Below are 17,095 nucleotides of genomic sequence, written 5' to 3'. Positions count from 1 at the left end.
TACCATATATTAGTTCACATAAGTCTTTCCATGCTTCTGTATTCTTCATGCAAAATGTTTTTTATTAAAAAAAAAATTTTCTACTCCAAACTCTCTTTCCCTCACCAATTGAGAAGGTAAGAGATATACCCATATACATATGAATTCGTGCTAAATATATTTCTACATTAGCCATATTGTGTGTGAGGGAAAGTAAGAAAAATAAAGTGGGGGAAAATGTTTCAATCGTATTCAGCGTCCACTTTCTCTAATGGTGAATAACATTTTTTGTTGTACATCTTTTGGAATAGTTGCAGATTATTGTATTGATTAGAATAGCTAAGTCTTTGACAGTTGATTATCATTGCATTACTGCTGTTATTTTTTTTTTACAATGTTCTTCTAGTCCTACTCATTTCATTTTGTATTTTTTCATATAAATCTTCCTAATTTTTTTCTGAAAACCAGCTTTCTTGTCATTTCTTATATCACACAGTATTTTATCACATCATATACCACAACTGGATTGATCATTTTTAAAAATTTTCTTTTTTCTTTGCAAAGCAATTGAATTAAGTGACTTGCCTAGAGTCACACAAAAAGAAAGTATTAAAATCTGATGCTCTATTTGAACCCAGGTTCTCCTGACTCTAGGACTGGTGTTCTATCCCACAGCTCCATTTAGTTATCCCTAGATTGGTCATTTTCAAAATGATGGGAATCTCCTTAGTTTCTGATTCTTAACTCTTATAAAAAGAGCTGCTATAAATATTTTTTTACATATAGGTCATTTTTTCCTTTTTTCTTTGATCTCTTGGAACTATAAACCTAATAATGGTATTGTTGGATCAAAATGTATGTAGTTTTTTAGCTCTTTGATAGTAGTTTCATATTTTTCTCAAGAATAGTAAGACAGCTCACAATTCCAACAGTGCATTAGCGTACCTATTTTTCCATATCCCTTACTGGTTTTGTGTTCCCTTAATTTACTTATGATATTCCTCATTCATAATGTCTAAATTGTGTATCTATTTTGAGTTTATCTTGTTGTGAAGTATGAGATGTTGGTCTCTTCCTAGTTTCTGCTTCCTGTTTTCCACTTTTTTCAGCAGTTTTTGTCAAAATGATGAGTTTTTGCACCAATAGTTGGGATCTTTGGATTTATCAAATACTAGGTTATTGTGCTTGTTTCCTTTTGCATATTTTGAATTTAATCTATTCCATTGATCAGCTACTCTTATTCCTCACCCAGTTCCAGATTGTTTTGATAGTACAGTTTGAGATCTGGTTCTGCTAAGCTTCTTTCATTTTTTTTTTTTTTTTATTGATTCCCTTGATATCCTTGACTTTCTCTTCTTCCAGATAAATTGTTATCTTTTTGTAGCTATATAAAATAATTCTTGGTAGTTTGATTGGTGCATGGCATTGAGTAAGCAAATTAAGTGGTAATTGATTCTTATGGCACAGTAATATTTAATTACATCCATTGTTTATTTAGTCATTTTGCAGTCAGTGATGTCTTGTTTCCAGTTCTTTACTACTGTTATTTTTGTTTATGTGAGATTTTTCTTTCTGTATTTGACTTCCTTGGAATATATATATATATATTATATATATAGCCATAAGATTTCTGGGTCAAAGGATATGAATGTTTAAATCATTAGCATAATTTTACATTGGAGCATATTTTGTTCAATATTTTATAAATGATGTGAAAGAGAATGGACAGCACAAATTTATCTATCTATTTATTTATTTATTTGTTTGTTTGTTTTTTGGTATACTCTACACAAAGCCTTTTTGGGCTTTGGAAAACACCAAGTTGATGAAGAGCAAATATAGGAAGATCTCATAAGGCTTTCAGAATGGGTGGAGAAGTGAGGCATAATCTTCATTTTGGGCAAGTGGTATTCATGTAAAAATCATGAGTTATATTTATAGGATGAGGCACTCCCAGCTAACAGTGATGACTCAGAAAAAGGGCTTGGAATCATTATTGACTTTGAAGAAATTTGCCAAGTGTGTGCTGCCAAGGGCAAAAAGACCAGTAAAATCATCAGAAAGAACATAAGAAATCAAATATCAGTTGTTATCCTACATTGCTATAAAAATTGCACACAGTTTTTTAAGTTAATCATAGTTTAAGCAGGATTTACTGAATCTGGCAGTGAACCAGAAAAGATTAGCCAAAATAATGTAGCATATATTATGAGGCAGAATAAAAAAGATTTTAAAGTTTTGATATTTAATTTTTTTTAAAAGTGGAGATATTTTCACATTCAGAAAAATGAAGGCCAAGAGAAGATTTCATCTAATTTTATACAGTCTAGAAAAGGTGATCATAGAGTTGTCTACCTAATTCCATTATTCTAAAATTAGTGGACTTTACCACCTTCTGGCAGAAAGTAATTGCTTTCAGAATTTGTTATCTAAAGGTGATGTGGTATAGATTGAAAATTGGTTCCAAAAAAGTTTTGATAAGTTTACAGATAACAAGTTTGTAATTAGCTTCTAGACAATATGTTGTGTTTTGGGGGTGCATTCCTGCTTTTTTGAACTTGGAATTCAGTCTACTATATCCCTGTTACTGTTAGAGTAGATAAGAGTTGGTAGTCTAAATGTTGCTAATAGAGTTAGATAGTCTAAATATATGACAGATCTGACTCAGAATGTTGATTCTAAGAAACTGAAATGCCTGTAGTAGCTGTAGAGAAAAGTAATTAAAGAAGCTTTTGTTAGGTAGAAGACACAGGAAATCCAAGTTCTTAGATTCTTTCCTTAGCTCCACCATAGACTTATTTAGAGACTTTCCACTAAAGTTTAGTCATACACAAGAACTGGATGGGAACATCTAGTTTACTACAGTTGTAGTTTTCTGGGAGTGCTAGCTGATTACAAAGATGATAGGGTTGTAAAAGAAAATTAAAGCAATCTTCATGTTCTTTATTGCTATCTCAGTAATCTCTATCTAAACGGTTTATCACAATTTCCCACCCCTTCATCCTATCTGGTGCTTTGCCAACAGTAGGTACTTATTAAATGTTTGTTGAATTAATTGGATCAAAGCATAATGTAAAAATCAAAGGGAGTTGGTAGTCTCACTGAACTTTGTTTTGATCACCTAAGAGCAGGGGGTTATAACCTGGGGTCTATAACTTTAGATAAATAAATAACCATTTTTCAGCAGAATTGTTTTGTTTTTGTTAAAGTGCTATGTATTTTCTTTTATGCATCTAAAAAACATTATTTTGAGAAAGAATTATTAGGTTTCACCAGATTGCCGAGGAGGGAAGATCATGCTACACACAGAAAACCAAGAATGCTAAGCTTAGAGCATCATGTTGGATTCCTTCTGCCATATTTTATTAGTGAAATTAACAAAAAATGAAACACATCTATAAGAGGGTGATAAGATTGGTGAAGGATCTATAAACTGTGTCATGAGAGTAATTGACTGTGTGAATGACTAATTTTTGAACTATTATTTAACATTTGTCCTTTAATTTTTCTTATATGTATTTTCTCTGTGTAGATAATAAACTTCTTGAAGGCAGAGAATCTAATGTGTTTTTGCTATATGTAAAAATGAAGTGCTAACTTAAAAAGTTGCATAACCTCTTACGGAGTCTTTAATTTATTCCCAATAGTATTATGCCTACCTGTACTCCTATGTGATGCCCCAGGCCATCCGGGACATGGTGGATGAGTATATCAACTGTGAGGATATTGCCATGAACTTCCTTGTCTCTCACATCACCCGGAAACCCCCCATCAAGGTGAGATATTCTGAAGAAGAACTGGAGGAGAGATGTATGAGTGGTCCCTGTAGATTTCCTCTTGGCAGTCTCAAAAGTCAGGAAACTTGGCCTGATGCTGATTTTTAGTCCAGTCTTGCAAAAACAACTCACTTATAGCTGGTTACCATTTCTGTTTGGCCAATTATGAGGAATATTGGCTTTTAATTCCATTTTGAATGAAGGGAGAGTAAGCTAAGGTTCCATGTGAATGGGTGGTTAAGTTGTCAACCTAAGGGGAGCATCTGTCTCTTCTTGACCTCACAAAGACATAACTCTGTGCACTCCATTGAAAAGCTATATCCTTATATATCTTGTTGCTCTTTTGCCATATTCCTCTAGGATTTTCCTATTTCTTTATCACTTTTGAAAATTGTTTGATCTTTTTTTTTTCTATTTATAACAACATTTTTGTTTAATATGGTGCTTTTAAAATTTGTCCCATACTATATGTATTATCTAGTTTGCTATTTGCAGTGACTTCCCATGGTGGGCAGTACAGATATTATTGTCCCCTTTTGTTAGACTGGGGATCTGAGGCTCTGAGAGCGAATGACAGCTAGTCAATGGCAGGGCTGGAGGGCATTTAAACCTGATTCCTCCTGACTCTGTCCCTGATGTTCTCCCTACTCTCCTGATGGTCTTTATGATTCTTACCTCTTAGCAGACTCAGGGATTATCAGGCTTCAGCTCTCTCTCAAGTCATCTAATAAGTTGTCAGAGGCTCTTGGAGAATGAAGGCAGAGGGTGGGGAGATTATGCCCAAGATTGCAGTGACAGAAAGTTTTTTGGACTGTTCCATGTTCATTCTGTCAGTCCTTCATTATTTCTCCTTCTTTTATACCATCTTCCATTCTAGTTATAAAATACTGCTAAAGGAGATAAAGCTGCCATGCTTCCAACATGGTGTACACAGAACCTCATTAAATTTGGTGTGGTTTTTCTTCTGGGGAAAAAGTAACGTGATGCCCAGAGCATCTCCAGATGAGCCAGCCTCGAATGGGGTAACCCAGGGGTTTGACTGGCCTTATAAAGCTCAGGCTTTCGTGGAAGGACTTTATACATGGGAAGCAGAGAGTGCAGATATCAGGCTTGAGCTAGTAGCCTGTGATGCATTTCCCAGAATGGAATGACTGACTTTGTTTTTAGGAAATTGGAAGAGTGGGCAATTTCTTCTATTGCAACCTCTTTGTAGCTTTGATTGATGCTCTTTTTCTTTATTCCCTCTATTAGCTATCATCACATCTGCTTCCCCGAGCATTCGTTTTATAGTATACTACTGATCAGTGAAATTTATTTAAATGATGCTCTTGGTGACTCCAGTCTTTCCCATTTATCATGTAGTAGCTGGTAAAACTAGAGTTTGAAATCAGTTTGGCTGGAGTCAGTGGGACTACTGGAGTCCCTGAGATGAGATTCATGAACAGTAGAAGGTTTCTTGTTTGTGAAAGCCCCAGCCTCATTGTTCAGTGTATGAGGTTGGGCCAAAGTCTCTTGGCTTTGAATATTCCTTTCCAGCATGCCTGCTTATTACCTAAGAGTTCCCAAAGGTCATGTCCTTGAGATTAGACTTTGGAGCCTATGACCTCCTCCCTCTTGGGCTTTCTAATATGAATTTTTGCCCTGGATTTACTGTCCTGTTTGGTTAGTTGCTTCCCTACTGTGTTGCCTGTTTCCATGTTGGCACATCAGGGGCTTATGATTTTGGCAACATGGGTACTCCTTTCACCCAGGCATATTACAGAGTTTCTGTAATTTATAGTCTAGAGAGTTACCTGCATCTCAATCAGACTAAGTAGCCTGTGTCTTCTTTAGAAGGGTAGAAAAATCTTCAGATTGATAAGTGTCATGTGTATACTTTTTCTTTCTTTCTTTTTTTTCCTTTTATTTACAAGATATATGCATGGGTAATTTTTCAGCATTGACCCTTTCAAAACTTTCTGTTCCAACTTTTCCCCTCCCTCCCCTAAATGGCAGGTAGACCAATACATGTTAAACATGTTAAAGTATATGTTAAATATGATATATGTATACATGTCCATACACATATTATTTTGCTGCACAGGATTTAGAAAGAAGGTAAAAATAACCTGAAAAGGAAATCAAAAATGCAAGCGGACAAAGACAGAGGGAGTGGAAATGCTATGTTGTGGTCCATACTCATTTCCCATAGTTCTTTCGCTGGGTGTAGCTGGTTCTATTCATTATTGAAAAAATAGAACTGATTTGATTCATCTCATTGTTGAAGTGAGTCCATGTATATACTACTAATCAAGAGTATTCATTCCTCTATTTCAAAGCAGCAAGGGAGTGCAGTGACAGAGCTCAAAACTTGGAATCAGGAAGACTTGAGCTGAAATCTCTCCTCAGATGCTTACTGGCTTTGCCACCCTGAATATGTCCCTTGACCTCTGCTGGCTTTGGTTTTCTTCATCTAGAAAAAGGAGATACTATAATAATAATAACAAAAACAACATTAGCACCCATCTCATGAGTGACTAACATAAGATAGTTTACATGAAGTTTACATAAAGCTCTTTGCAAACTTTTAAGCATGGTGTAAGTGCCAGTGTTCTGTCCTAAATCAATGTATTATGTCCCCTAAGTCAGTGCACATATATATGAATCTTCTGTAGCTCACATTTCCAAGAAGGAGCCCAAGCTAAGTCAGTATTTTCATATACAGACATAAATATTGAATCCTAAGGCTGATGCTAAGCTAACATTGTTTTTCACTTCACTATAACAAGCGCTGATTTATAGTATTGGGGTTATTTCAGTGGTAGAACAGGATTTCTAGGCAAGCAGAATTTCAGTTCTCTGCCTGAGTCGGGACACAGCAGTTGGTGCCTTGTGGTTGCACCCTTCTCTAAGCCTGAGAACAGCTTCAGCATGGTGTCCTTGGCCTCTCCTCTCAGGCGCACGTCCGTATTCTCGCCATGGCTTGCTCCCCTAACCTTCGTTCTTGTCAAATTTAGACATTGATTTCTGTTTTTACAACGCTGTGTTGGGACGTAAACTCAGATTGATGCCACGATTCTGTGCTTAGCTGTAATGTAAATGGATATGTGTACATGTACCATGACAGAATCCATCAATGGGTTCTTGTCTCGTAGCCCCACACCATGTGGTTAACACTTAATTTCCTATTGGGTTACCAGAATCTTTCCCTTGAAAAGTGAAAATTTCAAAGTACATTCGTAGACCTGACGTGAGCATGTGAATAGTAGTAGCCTTTTATTTTTTACTTTGTTTGGAGGCAAAAGTCCTTACTGGAAAGATACAAAAATGGCTGGTATAATAATGCTGCCCTTTTCATTCCTTCCTTCCTTTGGTTTTTCCTTATATCACTAATTCCTGGGCTTTGGCCCTGATCTGCACACACAACCTAGGGAAAATTTCCTGATGGGTTAAAAGATAATGTCTCACCATACTTTTTTGTGTCATAATAACTTGGCCCAGGGTTTGGCTCAAAGTATTGATGGACTTATATGGATTTTTTTTCCCCATGATTTTTTTTACAAAAAGAATTTCAACTTAACCTAATTTGCTCTATTCTTATATTGAAATGGTAACATTCATTGTTAATGAATGTTAATGGGCTCATGTAAAAAGTAAAATTTCCAAAGAAATTTAATTATTTATAAAATGAAAACAGTTTAGTTAAATAAGAATTTTTCTTTTCATGATTGTGTGACAGTTGTGAAATCAGAAGGGGAAAAAGAAGAAAGTCTACTGAAGCATCACTATGACAGTAAAAATAACCTAGTGAAGGAGATTTCACTCGGCTACTCCCATTGCTGAGTAACAGGCTAGAAAATCAGTGTGACCATTGAATTGCAAGATTTGTCATAATCCTTTCATGCCTGTTTGTCACCCCTCTCCACTGGATGTCTGTGGCAGGTATGGGGGAATGTTACCTGCCATGTGTAAAGTGTGCTCAAGTTAGGTTCACGACAGCTCTGGGAGGTGAAGAGGGAGAAACAGGTGACAGTGGTCCAAGCAGGGCTTCATCCACTCCTGCCTGCCCTCGTATCCCGTGATCATTCAAAGCCCTCTTCAAGGACACAAATGTGTAATGTGTAAATGTGTGCTGCATCTTTAAAGTGTCTTCTACTTTGCATTTGCCTGGGCAGGAAGATCTGAGTTCAGACCCAGTCTCGGACACTTGGTAATTATGTGACTCTGGGCAAGTCACTTAACCCATCAGTAAGATGGGGATCATAAACAGCATTTACCTCCCAGCGTTGTCGTGAGGATTGTATGAGACGGTATTTGTAAAGCACTTAGCCGGTGCCTGGCACATAGCGGGTGCTGTATAAATGTTTGTTCTGTTCTCTTTTCATGTGTTAGCCCATCTATCTCTGTTGAGAAATCTAGTTAATTCGGAAGTGGCTTATGTGATCTTGAGGACTTTCTGTCTCTATGATGGGGATAATGACACTTGTACTGTTTTATCTCACGTGAGTGTTAAGTTATGTACTTTGTAAGCCTTAAAATGTGAATATAAGAATGTGGATGGGGCTTGTTATTTGAAAGATGTAATAGTGCTTTCCTAGCAGTTACAAAGTACTTCCTGGACTACTTCTTAACCATTGGTGGATAGGGACAGATATTCTTAGGCCCATTTTAAATATGAAGAAATTGAGAAACCCCCATTATGAGGTCATTGGGAGAAGGCTTTTGAAAGAAATTTTCAAAGTGCTCTAGAAATATTAGAAAGTTGGGTTTGTGTGTGTTTTGGGGGCCTTATGATCCCTTGGGGATGGGCAGGCTCCTCCCCAGCTTCTATTTCTGGCAGGTTGTCCCAGAGCCCAAGAGACTGAACCTGGTCAGGGTTACCCTGGCTGGACGTGCCGACCCTGAACTCCCGAGTCCTGGCGTGGGCTGTCCGCTGCCTCTCAGATGTCAGTTGGCACCTCCAGTGTGCCAGGCACTGTGCTAAGCCCTGTAAGCAAGGGACAGACCCAGGTCTTAGAGCAGGCTATCTGACTCGAGTCCTCACTTGACTGTGCTGTTGGGGGCAGTGCCTGCCCCATGGCAGATTCTACCACAGAGCACCCAGGGGGGAAGAGGCATTGGAAGAAAACCGGTGAGGATGGGTAGTCTAACGTGGAATCTCTAATCTCCTCTTTCTGCCCCAGGTGACTTCTCGCTGGACGTTCCGGTGCCCAGGGTGCCCCCAGGCGCTGTCCCATGACGACTCCCATTTCCACGAGCGGCACAAGTGCATCAACTTCTTTGTCAAGGTGTATGGCTACATGCCCCTGCTGTACACACAGTTTAGGGTGGACTCCGTGCTCTTCAAGACCCGCCTGCCCCATGACAAAACCAAGTGCTTCAAGTTCATTTAGTGGCACCTCAGGGTTTGGCGATGAGATGACGTGGAAGGAGGCACCTGCGGGCGGGAGGTGTAGGAAGCCTTGTGGAGGACCACCAGCTGGGTAGTCCAGTCTGACCACTGCCGGAATGGGGCTAGTGAGAGGGGAAGGTACCACCTGGCTCAGCCTGGATGCCAGCCTTGCCCGGGCGCTCACCGATTCTGGGCTGCTCTCTGCCGGAGCTTTGGTCAGGAGGTGCCAGGGTTCCACCAACTTATTCAGCAGCTTCTACTGAGGACCACAGGGACGTGGGATAGTCACTCACTGAGTACGTTAGCCCAGACGACTGGTTTGTGGTTTTTATTATAAAATAATAACCATTGTTATTATTTAAAGAGAAAGTGTTTCAGGTTTGCCTTGCAAGGCTTTTATACACACATATATATACACACACATACATATGTATGTATGTTTGCACACAGACACACCCACACCCACAGATCTCTCTTTGGGGACTGAATTTTTTGCCTGTCTCACTGCGTGAGAAGTTGCAGGCTTCAGAGACCTCCTCTTCTTAGCTGGGATGGAGTTGGTTCCCAACCTCGCATCCTGTCTCCCCACCTAAGGCATCCTCCCTCATTCCCTAGGGATGTCTGTGTTGAAACAAGTTGGGAATGGGGTTTTCCTCATCAGAGCCCATGCCCGGGCCCATCCCCATCCTCCCTTTCTCCTCCCTTTCCACTTTTTAAGCCAAGACTGAACACGGGGAGGAGCAGGAACCTGTAGCCCAGCGGAGCCGGCCCTCCTGCCTCAGTGTTTGGAACCCTGTCCTTTGTTGTCTGTTGCCTTCAAATCACCTGCGTCTTGCATTTTTGGATGAGAGAAAGGGAAAACTGGTAGTTCAGCTGCCAGGTGCATCTGAAGGGGCTTCTAGAATGGCTCAGCAAGCTTAAGTAGAGCCTCCTTTCTGTATCCCGGCTGGCCGGGTTGTCCCTCCTCGAGAAGTGGGACAGATACCCTGGTGAAATTAGTCCTGACATAGATCCTTGATTATCTGGCCTTGGGGCATTTAAATAATTTGTATTCTTTGGACTCTGAAGAAGACTTAGTTGGTCCCAGGACCTGTAAAGTTTGGGAGGAACCCTAAAAAGAAATGGGATACATTTTGGATCAGTGTGAGATCCCAAGGGCTGCCTTATACCCGTCCTAGCCTCCCTTCCTCTCTTCCTCAGGTTTTCCAAAGTAGTGATGAAGACCCCCCACATTACTTCCACCTGCCCTCAAGTCCAGACCTGGGGCTAAGCCTGAAATAAATCAGTCTGAGTCCGTTGGGAGCTGGACACAACTTCTTAGGGACTCAACTTTTACTGTTAATATCCAACACTATATCCAGACCATAGCCACATGGCCCATGGCAGCTGACAGGAAGCTTGATTTGGCTCAATCCTCCAGTCATTCACATGCCTTAAACTAGTTTCCCATCCCTGTCTCTTGCTTCCACCTCTGTCCATCTGTACTTGCTGTAACCTCCTAAAGTGTCTTGCTGCAACTGGGGTACATATTCTCTCTCCTCCATCTTTCTCTCCTTTTTCCTTCCCCTCTCTCTCCCTCCCTTCATCCCTCTTTTCTCTCTCACATGCTCACATACATACACAATCTCTGTGTGTATCTCTGTTCTCTCTCTCTCTTCTCTGTCTCTCACCTACAATCTCTCTTTCTCTCTTTTCTGTCTTTCTTTCTCTGCATCTACAGCCTCCCCAATGTAATCTTGAGCTGCCTTAGTTTTAGACAGCTCTTTTCAGAGGCAGGTGGGGACCAGTGTCTTTGAGCACCTATCACCTTGACAGGGATGCTCCTAGGGTTTCAGTGCTCCCCTCCACAAGTCCACCCCAGAGTCTCTCTTGTTTTACCTTTGACATATGAACAAAGTCACTTACCAACTTTAGGAGTCTTTATCTTGCAGCCCAGCTAGGAGTGATGTCAGCTGCATAATCCTGTTTCACACTCCCCATTTCTTCTTTCCCTGATTTCTTAATCCCTGGAGCTATGGCCTTCCCTGCCTTGGGAAAGCCAGAGAAGATAGATTTTGAATTTTGTGATAGATGGCTGCTACTTTTTACACGTGAGGAGCTTGTGCATTGGTTTATAACAAGGAATCACCCAGGCCATAAGGGGTGCTTTTAAGGGAGATACCCATTTTGACAGGTCATATTCTAAATCCCCGGGCAGCCCTTGGAGGCTGAGGGTGTAATGGCTGCCATGAGAATTTTTGGGTGTTGCCTTTTTTTGGTGGGGGAAGAGAAGGGAGAATGGGACTGAAACAAGTTAGAGGAAAGCCAAGGCCAAGGGTCCAGATCCAAAGGCTCCACCAAGCCTGAAGAGCTCCATTAACACGGCCCTATGTGCTAAGAGGAGAGGCCTTCTGGCTGAGCTGACAGGTCAGCGCCAGACCCACAGAGTTATGTATTCTCTTGGGGTCAGAGGCTCAAGAAGAGGCTCTTTATTAGAGTAAGAAAACTTGGGGTTTGGGGACACCTCAGTACCCATCTTGTCTGGACCAAAGGAGTGTCCAGACCTCTCTAGTACAGACTTCCTCAGCTCTGCTGCTCGAGAGGGCCCAAGTTGGTCCTGCATCTGCCCCGGGGAACAGCTTAAGTATTCCATCGGCAGTTAGCTTCTCACATCATGTGAGAGGCCAAGCCGGCCATGGCGGTCCTCCCAAGCCCCAGTGCTCCTGGTGCCATTCCGAGCTTTGGTTCCTCTCCCTCGTGGATCTCCATCCTGACTGGTCAGGACTGCCTCCATGGACTACTCCCTGAGCCTCACCAGAGGGACGGTTGAGGGGGGTGGTCCTTTTTCTGGTCTGACTCCCCATGACACTCATGGGCCGCTGCTCAAGGAGCACTCCTGGTTTGAAATGACACTTTTAAAGGGAGAGGGAAGACCCCTTTTCCACCCTCGCCCCTCCACAATCATGAGCACAATGATCCTCTGTTGGATTTTGTAAGAGGACAAAATAAATGGAGAATTTAATTCAAGTAGCCTGGCGATTGTGTCTGATTTGCCTCAACAGAGAAAAAAGGTGTGTGCGCCCCTTTGGGGTCTGCTGGAGGATGCGAGTCTTGAGAACTATGGATGGTCCAGGGTCACTAATGGAAGGAACAAATCGGGACAACATTGTAGGTTTGGCAGTGGGCAATCATTGGGGCTGGAAAAGTGGGCAGATCAGCCGGGCTCGGAGCCACTTAGGAGGCCCAGGGTCATCCCTTCTGGACTGAGTGATCCCAGAAGAGCACTCCTCCTGAGGCGAGGGGGTCTCAGTTTGACTCAGAAATAGTTTGGGGGCACATTGAAAGAGACTGGTGTGCATGTGAAAACACAATGGTCCTCGGCTTTCACCTTGACAAAAGCTGCAAATACCCTTATTTATTTACATCTACCTCCATTGTGTTTTTCCTGGTAATACCTGAAGATCCAGCGTTCCTGTGGGGGTCTTTGGAAGCCAGGAACTAAGGCCGGAAAAAGCCTAAGCTAGAGACATTGAGGACATTATTTGTGAAAGGGACTTGGGGGGGGGGAGGGGGGACTGAGAGGGAATAATGGGCAGGGAGCCCTGCAGAGTGGGATGGATTTGGAGCCTGAGGGCTTGGGTTCAGATCATCCCTCTGCTGCTTTCTATCTATGACCTTCCTGGGGTAAGTAAGTCACTATTTCTCCTGTCTGTTTTGTCATTTCTAAAATTGAGTTGAACTAAGATGACCACCGAGGTCCCATCCAGCTCTGAATATGTGATCCTGCCTTTCTCTGGACAGGGCAAAAGAAACAAACCTCACATTTCTCACCACCTTTCATCCAGCAAGCACAGCCCCTAGGATTGAGTTGGGAATTCTTACTGACTGGGCAAAAGCAGTGCCTCCCATGCCTTTGATGTAAATCAGTTATATCTAATAAAAATGCTGAACAACTTAGCGCCAAGAAGATCCTTGGGGTTCTCTGCTAGGAAGGAACCTTCCAAATTGACACAGACTTCAAAAGTGTAACAAACCCTGGTAATAAACATGGGGTCAGAGATTGTTGCAAAGATTAAAATGGGACATATTTGGTCTTTGTTTTTGAAGGGGACCGGGGACCTGGTGGGATGACGACTTCCACAGCATCTTTTTCAGCCACTTTCACAACCTTGCTCAGATTGTTCTCAGCTACCCATTGCACCAGGGTTAGGCCTGCCATGCTTGGGCTAGACACCTGGCTCTGTCCATTACCCTCCACCCAACTTACCTGTGGGCCTCTGGCTTTCTTGGGGTGTGGCCGCAGAGCCTGCTTGGAGCCCCAGGTGGTCTCAAAGGCTTTGGTGACCCCCCCTCAGAAATCCTAGTCTTTCTTAAGAACCCAAGTGCCCTAAATTTGACATAGGTACCACTGCGACTAGTGTGTAATGCTAGGTAGCATTACCGAATCTTGGGAACAAGCTTTTTCCAAGTATAATTATATCATGGGAAGGGAAAGGGAATGAGTTCATTAAGTACCTGTGTGCCAGGCTCCCTAAGGAGCACTTCACATGTGTGTATCATTTAATCATCCCAACAACTCACTGTTACCCCCATTTTACAGGTAAAGGAACTGAGGCAGACAGGCTGAGGGATGTACCCAGAGTCACATAGTTGATTCCCAAGGCCAGATTCGAGCTTGTTTTCTTCATTCCAGGCCCAAATTAATTCTCTGCTTCATCTGGCTGCATGAGACTGACACGCAGTTTGCTGAAATCCACGCCATTGCACTGATCCGTAGCCTCATGGGATCAGGCCCCCAGTGGGCTTGGAGTGAAGAAGTCCTGAGTTTGAAGTCAGCCCCGGACCGCAAGTCGCTTTCTCCTGATTCACTTGAGAAGAAAATGGCAAACTGGACAAGAAAACCCCACGGACAGTGCTGGCGTGCTGCGGTCAGTCGGACACAACCGCGGGACGACGGCACAAGCAGCGACACCGACTGAGAGATGAGACGGCTCTGGCAGTGGCAGGTGAGGTAGAGAAGGCGCCAGGGCGGGGCTTTGAGGATCCCCACCAGAGCAAGTGTGATCCCTTGGCCTAGGCTCTCTAACTCCCTCAGCAATGGGCACCGCCTTCACTCAGGAGGATTTCAACAATGTTGACTGTTTTTGGACCAGCCACAGTCCACAGAGGCTTGTTACAAGCCTCCTGCATCTTTGTCCAATGTGCTGTATCTGCTCCTCCTGTTGACTGGTTCTAGATAAAATCATTGACAGGTCAGGATCCTTGGGTTCTATTTATAGTTTGTATATCTCTGCTAGGTAGGAATAGGGTAGTTTTTTAAAAGCTTTTTATTTTCAAAACATATTCATAATATTTTTCAGCATTTGTCCTTGTAACATCTTGTGTTCCAGATTTTTTCTCCCTTCCTTCTTCCACCCCCTCCCCCAGATAGTAAGCAATCCAATATATGTTAAATATGTGTAATTCTTCTGTACATATTTCCACAATGATCATGCTGCACAAGAAAAATCAAAAAGGAAAAAAAGAGAAAGAAAACAAAATGCAAGCAAACAACAACTCATTTCCCACAGTTCTTTCTCTGGGTGTAGATGGCTCTCTTCATCACCAAACAACTGGAACTGGCCTGCACCATCTCATTGTCAAAGAGGGTCACGTCCATCAGAACTGATCATCATACAGTATTGTTATTGAAGTGTACAACTATCTCCTGGTCCTGCTCATTTCATTCAGCATCAGTTCCTGTAAGTCTCTCCAGGCCTCTCTGACATGCTGGTCATCTCTTACAGAACAATAATATTCCATAATATTCATATACCACAATTTATTCAGCCCTTCTCTATCTGATGGGCATCCATTCATTTTCCAGTTTCTGGCCACTACAAAAAGGGCTGCCACAAACATTTTGCACATGTGGGTCCCTTTCCCTCCTTTAAGATCTCTTTGGGATATAAATAAGCCCAGTAGTAGCACTGCTGGATCAAAGGGTATGCACATTTTGATAACTTTTTGGGCATAGTTCCAAATTACTCTCCAGAATGGTTGGATCTGTTCACTACTCCACCAACAATGCATCAGTGTCCCAGTTTTCCCACATCCCCTCCAACATTCATCATCTTTTCCTGTCATCTTAGCCAGTCTGACAGGTGTGTAGTAGTATCCAAGAGTTGTCTGAATTTGTGTTTCTCTGATTAATAGTGGAAAAGGATAATTTTTTAAGCAAACCCATTCCTACTTTAGTGTAATGAAGTGAAGTCATTCATAAAGGAGGCTCTTGATTCTTGTCCAATGGGCTCCCTAAATGCAGAGTCTTATTTACTATGTCAGATCCATCTCCCACCCCCATCCCCCCAAAAGATACATTTCAATAGGGTCATTTGCAAAAATGATAAGAATGATAGGTTTCTAGAGCATAATTGACAGGATGTGGGAAAGCCTGACTACACTGAAGTATAGAGAAGGCAAGGGGTCATAGATAAATAGGCTAGCAAGAAAATGCTTTTGTATATAGGGCAGACACTGCTCTGGACTGGCTTATCTGTCCCACTCTTGACTCTCAGTTCAGCTCAAGGAGTTCCCAAAGAGAGTGGCCACGTTACAAAGGACTCATTTTCTTTTCTTTCTTTCTTTTTTCTTTTTTTTTTTTTTTGGTGGTATTCTTATTTATTTTTTTTTTAAATTAAAGCTTTTTATTTTTCAAAACACATGTGTGGACTTCTTTAAAATTAGCCCTTGCAAAACTTTGTGTTTCAATTTTCCTTCCCTTCCCCCACGTCCTCCCCTAGAAAGTAGTCCAATATATGTTAGTTAAACATGGTAGAAATATGTTAAATCCAATATATGCATACATATTTATTCAATTATTGTGTTGCACAAGAAAAATCAAATTGAACCAGTTTAAGAAAAAAGCAGAATAAAATACAAGTGAACAATAACAAAAAGTGAGAATGTTATATTGTGATTCATACTCGGTCCCCACAGTCCTCTCTCTGGGTGTAGATGACTCTCTTCATCACAAGATCATTGGAAATGGCCCTAATCATCTCATTGTTGAAGAGTGTTACATCCATCAGAACTGATCATAGTATAATCTTGCTGTTGCTGTGTACAATGTTCTCCTGGTCCTGCTCATTTTGATGAGGAGTAAACTGAGGGTCTAAACTGAGATGGGTCAGTTCCTTTCAAGATGTCTAACTATCTCTCTCCTTCCCAAAGTCCCAAGGGGGGGGGGGCAGGTCCTTTAGCGAATGAATTTCACTACTCAAGGCAGTGTAGAAACAAAGTCTTTATTGATTAGAATGGAAACACCGGAGAGCCGGTGGGCAAAATGGCTGCATGGTACAAGGCCCATTTTGCAAAGAATAGATTTTTGAGGACTCTGTTTTATACAAGAGCACAATCATTCAGATGCAGTGATGTAAGAAGGTTCCGGAGAGTGATGTAAATAAGATAAGGATTCTCTTGTTATCTTTTGGGGACAGAAGAAGTCTCTTCCTGAAAAGGAATTTCCTGCTGGCATTTGGTCTGAGTAGATTAGAATGCGGGCTGTAAAACCCCGGCCAGCTCAGATAGCCCAAACTAGTTTGACCAGATCTTGTATCAAAGGTCCAAGTCCCAAAAGAAGTTGGAGATCAAACAAGGAATATCAAGGGGCTACTGCCCCCATCAATTTCACTCAGCATCAGTTCATGTAAGTCTCTCTAGGCCTTTCTAAAATCATCCTGTTGATTGTTTTTTACAGAAACAATAATGTTCCATAATATTCATATACCACAATTTATTTAGCCATTCTCCAGTTGATGGGCACCCACTCAAGAGCTGCCACAAACATTTTGGCACATACATGTCCCTTTCCCTCCTTTAAGATCTCATTGGGATATAAGCCCAGTAGTAGTACGGCTGGATCAAAGGGTATGCACATTTTGATAACTTTTTGGGCATAGTTCCAGATTGTTCTCCAGAATGGTTGGATTCTTTCACAACTCCACCAACA

General features: G+C 41.6%; 1 protein-coding gene across 5 annotated transcripts in view; it reads left to right on the top strand.

Moving 5' to 3' along the window:
- Nucleotides 1-12,131, top strand: part of EXTL3 (exostosin like glycosyltransferase 3) — a 90,058-nt gene extending 77,927 nt beyond the window's left edge. For all 5 annotated transcript variants that reach the window (XM_074287572.1, XM_074287573.1, XM_074287574.1 and 2 more), the window contains 2 exons: nucleotides 3,627-3,755; nucleotides 8,918-12,131. In XM_074287572.1, the coding sequence (XP_074143673.1) occupies nucleotides 3,627-3,755; nucleotides 8,918-9,127 (339 nt within the window). In that variant the 3' untranslated portion in view covers nucleotides 9,128-12,131. The remainder of the gene's footprint in view (nucleotides 1-3,626; nucleotides 3,756-8,917) is intronic.
- Nucleotides 12,132-17,095: the final 4,964 nt, after the last annotated feature.

This window comes from Sminthopsis crassicaudata, chromosome 2, assembly GCF_048593235.1.
Source record: "Sminthopsis crassicaudata isolate SCR6 chromosome 2, ASM4859323v1, whole genome shotgun sequence".
Lineage (NCBI taxonomy): Eukaryota > Metazoa > Chordata > Mammalia > Dasyuromorphia > Dasyuridae > Sminthopsis > Sminthopsis crassicaudata.
This window is presented reverse-complemented; position numbering and strand designations above follow the sequence as displayed.